The 10,375-nt window shown below is 37.6% G+C and overlaps 1 protein-coding gene and 6 non-coding genes across 8 annotated transcripts; all 7 read left to right on the top strand.

The window, feature by feature from the left end:
- The first annotated feature begins 366 nt into the window (after positions 1-366).
- Positions 367-9,959, top strand: rab30 (RAB30, member RAS oncogene family). 2 transcript variants are annotated; one of them, XM_077611407.1, is made up of 5 exons: positions 367-553; positions 6,325-6,503; positions 7,271-7,369; positions 7,459-7,726; positions 8,445-9,959. In XM_077611407.1, the coding sequence occupies exons 3-5, from the start codon at positions 7,277-7,279 to the stop codon at positions 8,693-8,695; spliced, it is 612 nt and encodes a 203-aa protein (XP_077467533.1). In that variant the 5' UTR covers positions 367-553; positions 6,325-6,503; positions 7,271-7,276; the 3' UTR covers positions 8,696-9,959. The 2 variants fall into 2 exon arrangements, with proteins under 2 accessions (XP_077467533.1, XP_077467532.1); XM_077611406.1 differs by having other exon boundaries at positions 6,320-6,503.
- On the top strand, positions 1,500-1,690 carry LOC144084106 (U2 spliceosomal RNA). Its single transcript, XR_013303733.1, has one exon. It is a non-coding gene; the product is annotated as a U2 spliceosomal RNA (small nuclear RNA).
- LOC144084109 (U5 spliceosomal RNA) lies at positions 2,125-2,238 on the top strand. The gene has a single exon (XR_013303736.1). It is a non-coding gene; the product is annotated as a U5 spliceosomal RNA (small nuclear RNA).
- LOC144084101 (U1 spliceosomal RNA) lies at positions 3,033-3,196 on the top strand. Its single transcript, XR_013303728.1, has one exon. It is a non-coding gene; the product is annotated as a U1 spliceosomal RNA (small nuclear RNA).
- On the top strand, positions 3,913-4,103 carry LOC144084107 (U2 spliceosomal RNA). Its single transcript, XR_013303734.1, has one exon. It is a non-coding gene; the product is annotated as a U2 spliceosomal RNA (small nuclear RNA).
- Positions 4,525-4,638, top strand: LOC144084108 (U5 spliceosomal RNA). Its single transcript, XR_013303735.1, has one exon. It is a non-coding gene; the product is annotated as a U5 spliceosomal RNA (small nuclear RNA).
- On the top strand, positions 5,355-5,518 carry LOC144084118 (U1 spliceosomal RNA). Its single transcript, XR_013303744.1, has one exon. It is a non-coding gene; the product is annotated as a U1 spliceosomal RNA (small nuclear RNA).
- Positions 9,960-10,375: the final 416 nt, after the last annotated feature.

The raw sequence follows: 10,375 nt of genomic DNA, 5'->3' as shown, positions 1-10,375 counted from the left end.
AATGTCACAAGCTGGCAATGATACAACTACATGGATATAATTAAACAGGCAATTGAAACGTGAAGCTGGTATTTAGTGAAAACATATGAACAATCAGTATGAACTACACCCAATATGAGAATGACAAATTACAAGTCCGTAACTTACACTTATTTAGGTCTCTTGCCGATTTAACGTAGCTTATGGAGAAGCACCATCAATTTCGTCACACGCAGTTCTGCGTGTGATGACAAGTGTCCGATTATTATTATTATTATTATTATTATTATTAAAAATGCCAAATATCAATTATATAAATATAATCAATGCGAAAGCATAATTAATGTTTTTTTTGTTTATATTTGTCCAATAAGGTAAAAGCAGGAGATTTCCAAGGTGACCCTGAACATCCCTTGAAAAATGAGAGGGAAGTGTTCAGTTTGAGGAGGACGAACTTCACAGAATGTATTCCTTCAAAATGATTTTGTTTTAGTTTTTTTGTGTGCCCACGACTGACTCCGGAACCCCTTACGGAACAAGTTATATTGGACAAACATAAATGTCGAATAACCAGGTAAGCAAATTAAGCTTTTATTCGACTTCGGGACCCACTCGCATTACTTATAATGATTAAAAAAATATGATGACTAAATTGATGCTTGGTAAGAAATATGTACGTTTCTGCTTCTGTTATATAATACTCACTGTGTTTTAGAAAAGTTAATTGTATCACAAATGTTCAATGGTTTCTCTATTTATTACTTTGTCCCAGATCCTCCTCACAAACTTCATATTAAAATTGCCAACCATAAAAGAATGGGGAGTGTTGTTTTTCATGTCGATAGTGGGAAAATAATTCGATTTAGGATTAAAAAAAACGTTTGCAAAGCGATTTGCAAATACATATGCAGTTCCCCTTCGTTCGATTGGTGTCGCTGTAGTAGCATAATGCTACTTGTTGCCAAACAGGAAATAGTACGCGGGCTGGATGAGTTCACGAACCTTTCGTTAAACTGTATTTCGCCTCAGCATATTCAAAATAAAGTCACTTTGTACATTATTGTCAAAATAACTCTTCGTGTACTCTGATTGCTCAGGATTGGTTTTCACTGAATGTAGCACTAAACAACTAATGGTCCGGGGTGGATCATGTGTAGAATTGAAGACGTTTATTTACATTAATAGCGTGAATAGGAATGTGTGTGTATTGATATCAAATATGACTGATGGTTTAATTCTGCTGCCTAGGAAGTCTTTAGTGCCGTTAAAATAGATTCAAATTAGTACTCCTTTCCTATTGGTCTAACATGAATCACATGACCCACCGCGCTTGGCATTTCCAAAGATTCTTTACATTAAAATGTATAAACACCGCATCACTTTCCATGTTATCATACTAAACGTGTATTGTTATAGTTTGCTGTATAAATGTCTGTTACCTTTTACATCCGACCTGTGTTACCACTACTATAGGTTGTAATGGCTGGAAAGAAGTAGTCCTTCTTCACTATGTTTAGGTTATCGCTTCTCGGCCTTTTGGCTAAGATCAAGTGTAGTATCTGTTCTTATCAGTTTAATATCTGATACGTCCCCTATCCGGGGACCATATATTAAATTGATTTTTGGAACTGGGAGATGGAATAGGGGCTTGCTCCGTCCACTCCACGCATCGACCTGGTATTGCAGTATCTCCAGGAACGGTGCACCCCCCCATATTGTCAAAATACATCTAACGAACTCATATAACGGTCATTATTATCGAATAAATTAAAATTCAGATATTAATATATTGAGATATATAATTGCTTGTCAATATTAAAACTTTGACTGAAAGTCATAATAAATACGGTCGATCATTTGGGTTTATTTCTAATTTCACTCCACCTCCAATAAATCCAACCTATTTACACCCAAATGATGTATGTATATGCCCTGCTTCATGGTACGTACATCACAACGTTGCTGCAAATGCCCTGACTGCCTAATACAGTTGCTGCAACGTGATTGGCTGCATAATTCAGCTGCTGCAACTTGATTGGCTTCTCAAAGGACTGGAGTCGCCCACTAGTTTGTAGTGCGTTAGCCTGTGTGTTAAAGTAGTATTGCGGATATAGACTTCGCTCGTTATGTTTTATTTTCGTCAGTACACTCTTGTTTCTCTTCAGATCGCATAAATCTTTCGCCTTTTACTAAAGATTTCCGTGGGGAGGAACAACAAGAGTTTTATCCAATTTTTTGATGCTCTGCGCAAGCGGAGCTTCCCTTTATTGTCAAAATGATACTTAAATATAACTGGGGTTTTCCATCTAATTACTTCCCCTACTGCTTGATTATGCGCATTAGTGCCGTTAATAATCTGTTATTTCTTAATGAAATAATAACTTAACGTGTTTTTGTTCAGTTGATTAAATAAATAAAATTAACGTGTCAGTTGATTAATCAACTGACACGTTAAATTTATAAAGTTTCGGTCCTGAATGTTTTAACTTCGTTTATAAAAAATAATTTCAATTTGGTTTTCAATTTTTCAAAACATTATTTTGTTAGAGATTAGAACAATGCAATTTGAAGATGTGTAATTTTGTTCTAGTTGTATTTTGATTTGTGCCTTCAGACCCTTTTCAGAGTTATCTTGACAAACTAAGAACAAAATTAAGAGCAGTTTCATGCAAATGTTTAATGATTGCATTCATTATCTGCACAACACTAAATGTTAGTAGCGCTGTGTATTCCCAACCAAAGAAACAACAGGAAGTGTGTAGGGAGTGAGGTGGGGCTCCATTGTCAAGTAGGTTACTCCAAAAAGGAGCGCATGCGCATTAACTCTATGAGAGCAGCAGTGCATGATGGGATTTTGTAAAATCATACTTTAAAGCTAAATTAAAGACCGTCCAGTTCATCAATGACTCAACTATTACATGTACTAGTTCTCGGTAGAATTGCCTTATACGGGGTGTGTGTTTATGACTATGTTATTACGGTGTAGCAAACGAGTCCGTGACTGAAAATGGCGACCACGCGAAAGAAGAGAGTGCTGCAGTTGTGTACAACTCATACTTACCTGGCAAGGGAGATACCATGATCATGAAGGTGGTTCACCCAGGGTGAGGCTCAGCCATTGCACTTCGGCTGTGCTGACCTCTGCGAATTCCCCAAATGTGGGAATCTCGATTGCATAATTTCTGGTAGTGGGGGACTGCGTTCGCGCTCTCCCCTGATCACATGTGAAAGAATTAGTTACTACAGTTATCAAGCCTAAATCCAACAGTTTTAGTCGTTTCCATCATTCTTGCATTCTGTGAAGGTCACGTGTTGATATTTACATGTCCTGTAAGATGAAGAGTAAAATTATAGTTCCCCCAAAAAGCTTTGGTTTCAATTCATGTGTTTTAGGTTATTTTGCCTGTGAGGTGATTGTTTAATTAAGGCCAGCTAGAATTTATATTATTTGTTATCATTTATATGTTTTAATTAAATGATACTAGTTGAATTGTGAGTTGATCATTTTTGTGACATACTCGTGGAAAGTTGTCATTGTTCATCACAAGACCAGGAAACAGGAAGTAATACGTTAAACAGTAGTTGTTGATTTGTTGTCATTTTTTTCAAATGTTGCTCAAATGAATATAAATAATATAATAAAAATATTGGTTGCCAATCAGAGAACTTTTGGGTGCCGGTAAATAGGTAAAGGTTATTGCTACTCTCCTATTGGACCATTGTGAGTCACATGACCACAAGGACTCCACTATTTCGAAGCATTTGTTCCATTTAAATACAGAAATGCATTGTTTTTTTCCCCCTGCTATCAAACAGAGCGTGTAGTTTTAGGTTCATGTATAAAGTGTGCTTTTGTTGTCATGTGATCTGTGTAACCACTACTATAGGCTGTAATGGCTGTAATAAGTAGTCCTTCCTAACAAAGTTCTAGTTATCGCTTCTCGGCCTTTTGGCTAAGATCAAGTGTAGTATCTGTTCTTATCAGTTTAATATCTGATACGTCCCCTATCCGGGGACCATATATTAAATTGATTTTTGGAATTGGGAGATGGAATAGGGGCTTGCTCCGTCCACTCCACGCATCGACCTAGTATTGCAGTACCTCTAGGAACGGTGCACCCCCCCAACAATGTCAATACATATATACATCAATTGTGTTCCTTTATAAAGAATCTTGCCAAAGATTACATCTGAGGTAATAATCCCATATCCTTTCTTTGATATCAATTTCTGAATGTTATCATTACAATACTACAATCATTTGGTTTTATTACTAGCATCTCGAGACCCCCAATTAAATCTAACTTTTTACTCAAATAGTGTATGTATATGCTCTGCTTCATAGTAGTACATCACAACGTTGCTGCAATGCCCTGACTGCTCAATAAAGTTGCTGCAACGTGATTGGCTGCATAATACAGCTGCTGCAATTATTGGCTGATCAACGTACTGGAACCGCCCACTAGTTTGTAGTGCGTTAGCCTCTGTGTGTTAAAGTAGTATTGCGGATATAGACGTCGCTCGTTCCGTCTTGACTTCTTCAGTACACTCTTGTTTCTCTTCAGATCGCACAAATCTTTCGCCTTTTACTAAAGATTTCCGTGGGGAGGAACAACAAGAGTTTTATCCAATTTTTTGATGCTCTGCGCAAGCGGAGCTTTCCTCAGATGTCAAAATAAAGTCCTTTCAATCACAATGTGTTCCCATTGGATTCATTAAACAGGTCATGATCGTTTTGCATTTACGTCATTAAACATCTGATTCTCAATAACTAAATAATGACAACGTTATGTGAATTGTGTCAATTGATTAGTCAACGGACACATTTACTTTAAATACAGTTTAGTTCCTGAATAACTTAACTTATATTACACAAATTCTATTTGGTTTTCAATATTTCAAAACAGTACTTTGTTGGATACTTGAACAATGTGAAGATGTCTTATTTTGTGCCTTCAGACCCCCTTTTAAAGTCATTATCTCGACAAACCAAGAACAAAATTATCAAATTATGAGCAGTTTTTTGCAAATGTTTAATGACTGTTTCATGTTCTGCACAACACTAAATGTTAGTAGCACTGTGCATTGGGAGGTGGGGCTCCATTGTCAAGTAGGTTACTCCAAAAAGGAGCGCATGCGCATTAACTCTATGAGAGCAGCAGTGCATGATGGGATTTTGTAAAATCATACTTTAAAGCTAAATTAAAGACCGTCCAGTTCAAAAATCACTCAACTATTCCATGTACTAGTTCTCGGTGGAATTGCCTTATACGGTGTGTGTGTTTATGACAATGTTATTACGGTGTAGCAAACAAGTTCGTGACTGAAAATGGCGACCACGCGAAACAAGAGGGTGCTGCATTTGTGTACAACTCATACTTACCTGGCAAGGGAGATACCATGATCAAGAAGGTGGTTCACCCAGGGTGAGGCTCAGCCATTGCACTTCGGCTGTGCTGACCTCTGCGAATTCCCCAAATGTGGGAATCTCGATTGCATAATTTCTGGTAGTGGGGGACTGCGTTCGCGCTCTCCCCTGATCAATTGTTAATAAACTATCTAGACTACATCCTGAAACGAACCCGACAGATGTTAAATCTAACTGCGCAAAATGAATTATATCATTATTCCCTGAAGTCATTCATATTGTCATGTTTCACTTTCAGATCAAAACGCTTTGGTTTTCATTCAACAACTGTTTCTGATTTACAAATCTTTATTTTTTCGGTTTCAAAGTAATGGTGGAGTTGCGATTTTAATCAACAAAATACTGACATTTACCGAATAGGTAGTTTAAAGTTATTATTATTCAGTCTATCGATGATCTGGGAAGGGAGTTGCCATAAAGATATCACATATATAAAGCACTAGATGTCTATTGCTTGACGGCAGGGGCGTTGTACGTGTCCGCCATGTTGAGTCAGAGCCTTTAGATTATAAACAGAAATGACTCAACTACGATAAGAAAACCATTCCAAAAAATGGATGTAACTACGCAAAGGACAAAAAACGTTGAACTGGTATTCCCTAAAAATGTATGAATAACCTGTGTAAATTATCACTAATATAAATTATACAGAAAATCCGCAACCAAAAATGGAAAAGACTATAACTATTTGTGAAATATTTCCTGAATAAATTATTTCTTCCAATTTAAATATATCATTTTTAAACGAACGCAATGTTTTTAATGAAAACGTTTTTAAATCTCTTGCATTTATTCAATATATCGCATTTTCGCTGGTATTATTTGATTTTAGGCTATTTTATATGAACCACATGGATTAAAAAAATGGTGCGTTCATTTATTTCAAGTTTAAAAAGAAGCCAATGTTTGCAGAGCAGTTTTCTTTAGACGAAGACGTCATTGAAGAGGAGTTTCCTCCTCCTCCATCAGAAAGAGCAAGGAGGAGAAAGACTTCGCATACAACACTGGAGTTGTGCTGGTGCTACTCCCCGCTGTTGACCTATGCATCGCGAGTAGCCGTAAAAAAACGGGGACACCCCCTATTTCTTCCCTTAAGGTATGTCTTTTCCTCGTTTTTTCCACCCATCGGGCTTAATTTCCACAAAGGAAAAGAGCCAAAAATGACCCGACCAGAGCCAAAATGGCTCCACTCGGTTTCTAGCTGCTCGGTCGTTTTCATCGCAGAGATAAAAACTGTCCAAATTGGACTGGTTCACGTTGTTCTGTTCCAGTACCGAACGGAAAACAAGTAACTAAAACGTTATTTAACCCGTACCGTGTCAAAATAATAGAGCTATGTGGTTTATACTATTCGCGTTTTTTTACTTGGACATGTTCTGTTGGTGGCTACACTGACAGGGAGACGTTAGCTACACCCAATGTACTAATAGTCACTGAAAAAATGATATTTCAGCAAGATAATACACCATTCCACTCGTTTAAGAGTTTTACTTGCTTGTAACTCAAATTGCATATATATATATCCCTTTATACTTGTGTATTCCCTAATGCACTGATTTATTAGAGTGGACGAGCAGAAAAAATATGTCGTTTTGCCGCCACCCTGTGGCGCCCTTCTGCCACGACAGTAGGATGGGAATTGAGCCCTGTGTAAAAAATAGAGACTAATTGCTACAATATTGTAGCAAGAAAAGTACGTTGTTTTTTTTGTTTATCTCGACTAACTTTTTGACATACAGTCCATTACAACTGTTGGAATTTAAATTACATTAATACCCTATTGGTACAGAGATTGATAGTTTTGGTGCAACATCTGCATGATTTTGTAATGCAATATATAAATATATTGTTTGTTTTCATTAGTTGAGCATGAGTATGGAGGATTATGACTACCTGTTCAAAATCGTTCTGATTGGGAACGCCGGAGTCGGGAAGACATGCCTCGTACGCCGCTTCACTCAGGTAGGTGTTGATTTAGAAATAAATAAATAAGAAAAATACTGTTAATTTTACGCCTTCCTTTTTCTTCCTTTTGTCACCGTATTTTTCAGGGCCTTTTCCCGCCCGGACAGGGAGCGACGATCGGGGTGGATTTCATGATTAAGACTGTGGAGATCAAAGGGCAGAAAGTGAAGCTGCAGATATGGGACACGGCAGGCCAGGAGAGGTTCCGCTCCATCACTCAGAGTTATTACCGCAGTGCCAACGCCCTCATTCTCACCTACGACATTACCTGCGAGGACTCCTTCCGGTGCCTTCCCGAGTGGCTGCGGGAGATCGAGCAGTACGCCAACAACCAGGTGGTCACCGTTTTAGTCGGTGAGTGGATCGACGCTCCTTTACGAGATGTGCAAAAAGTTAGCAGTATGCTGAAGGTGAAAAAATACAGCTAGAAACACATTTAACAGACACACCGAGCATGACTACAGTAATCCCTCGAATATCGCGGGTAATGCAGACCAGACATGGCCGCGATAATTGAAAAATTGCAAATTAGGATCACCTCTCTTATAATTTATTTTCCTTCAGTGCTGAGTCCTAGAAGCAAGATTGGCGTCCGCTTACGAGTTTCAGCGTGATTTTCACATTTTTATGAACTTAAAAAAATAATAATAATTAATAGCGGAAAAAAGTGAATTTGCGATAATCAAGGGATTACTGTATACAGTGATTTATTTAATTTTTATCAATAAAACAGTCACAAATGGGATGGAAAAAAACGAACTGAAGACAATTATATTGTTAACACATTGCCAGACATAAGGATATCGTCAAAAGAAACAAGACAAAAGTATGTTTTGAATTGAACTCTGGTGCAAAAAGCAACAAAATAATCAGTATGGACAAGGAAACTGTCCCAAAGAAACACACATTTATATTTTCTAATAAACAAATTAGCAACCTATCTGATCAGTACTCAAAAATCTGATGTCCAGGACTCGAACTCGGGTGCAAAATTATGTGATATGGACAACTCTACTTACAATATTGGAGTATTTAGATTAGCATTAACAGCCAGTTTTGCCGGGGGCCTCAGGTAACAAGATCGACCTGGCCGAGAAGCGTGAGGTGGCGCGTCAACGGGCCGAAGACTTCGCCGAATCCCACGGCATGCTGTATTTGGAGACATCCGCCAAGGAATCGGACAACGTGGAGAAGCTCTTCCTGGACTTGGCCTGCGAACTTATCCGCGAGGCCAAGCACAACAAGCTGGACAACAACGACGCGGCGCCCGCGCCTGGCGAGGGCAAGAACATCAGCTACTTGAGCTGCTGCAGCCTCAACTAGAGGGAGGCGCCTTTCTCCCACCGCACAGGGCTCCGTTCCCCCCTACCCGTTGCGCCCCGAGTCTCAGTATTCACCAGCAGTGTTGCTAAAGCGCCACCGGCTAGTGTTTTGTCGCCGTGTACAGTAGAGAATGTTTTTTTTTTTTTCTGAAAAAAAAAAGTTGCACACATCTTGCTCCGTAAGAATTTATTCCAGAATTAAACTCAGACTAGGACATGGAATAAATGCATAAAAAAAAAAAAAAAGGCTTTTCGTACGTCCTCGCTCCTCGATAAACTGTGAAGTATTTTTGCCTCCTACTTGCTGCTACAGTACGGTTTTGCCAATGTGAAACAGTATTTTATTCCATCATATTTTTTGTCGTATTAGCATTAGGATGGTTTTAACCTACTAATAACAAATGATTTTTTTAAAATCCCTGCTCAACGCTACATTTATTGTATTACGTTTGAAGCTGATTTTAAATCCGTTTTTCTCTTTCTCATCATTTTTTTTCAACTCATTAAAATAGCAGACAATTAATTAAGTATTGTCTGGCCAAGATTTATTGTGATTGGTTTACATTCAAGTGAGTTTGCAGTTGTTTGATTGTTTTTAATTTACTAAAAAAAAAGTACTATTCACTGGGTCAAAAAAAGGATCTGGTCAGTTTTTTGTTAAAAAAAATAATGTCTCGAATCAACTATCAAAATAGAAACTCTGGTTAATATGTTAAATATCACCAATTTGGGTTCATGTGTCAATATAAAACAAGTCGATAGTGATGATCAGACTTGTTTTTTTTACCTAAAAATGTGATCTTAAACCACAAATGTCCATGTGAAAAATTGATTTTTTTTCTGACATGGCAACATTACATGCGTTTTTATCTTTTGCCTCTGTAGTGGCAGATTGTAACATGGCCTCCTGTCTTGTAGTTTGTGTCCAGTTGTTTCCTTTGCTTGCCAGCGTGTTTTTTTTGTTTTTGTTTTGTGCCATAACTAAAATTTAGTGCTCATGTATACATCCCGACTGTAACGTACTGTACTGCACACACACGCCGTATAACTGCACATGATTTTTTTTACTGTATACATTTTTGATGTTGTAAAAACTTAGCACTTTCCTTTTTTTAACTTAATATTTGTATTTCATTTTGCTGTTACTTATTGTTAATCCATTGGATGTGTGGTTAAAGCTGTAAGAAAACACTACGGCAAGGTTTCTGTGTATAAAATATACTCTCAAGTGCTCTGTATGATATTAAATAATCTGACTAAATGCATCTTTTATTCCTTGTGTGTGCTTTCTTATTCCTTTTTTTGTGGGATATAATAGTTAACCCAAAATAGCTTCATTTGAATATACAATTTTAAAATATGCGTGAGTTGTTTTGATTTGTTGCATCGAATTAAAACTTAATTTACATTATATTTATATATTTAACGTGTTACGAGTCACGAATTGAAAAATAGTACAATTAAAGAAGGTGACTTCGAGTTTTCTGCACGTTGGACTCCAACTCCCATGAGTCTTTGCGGCTATCGCCTTTAGCCATCGGCTATGCTGGAAGCTAGCTAAATTTAGCGGAGCTTTGCGAAACTCAGAGAGGAAATTAAACTTGTTGTTTATGCTCAATACGTGGTCCCGTGACAATTATTGTTCCTTAAATCTTGTTTTTTTTTGCTTGCTGAGAGCAGA

Source organism: Stigmatopora argus, chromosome 10 (genome assembly GCF_051989625.1).
Source record: "Stigmatopora argus isolate UIUO_Sarg chromosome 10, RoL_Sarg_1.0, whole genome shotgun sequence".
NCBI classification, from domain to species: domain Eukaryota; kingdom Metazoa; phylum Chordata; class Actinopteri; order Syngnathiformes; family Syngnathidae; genus Stigmatopora; species Stigmatopora argus.
The sequence above is the reverse complement of the archived record's forward strand: the minus strand, read 5'-3'. Positions and strand labels throughout refer to the sequence as shown.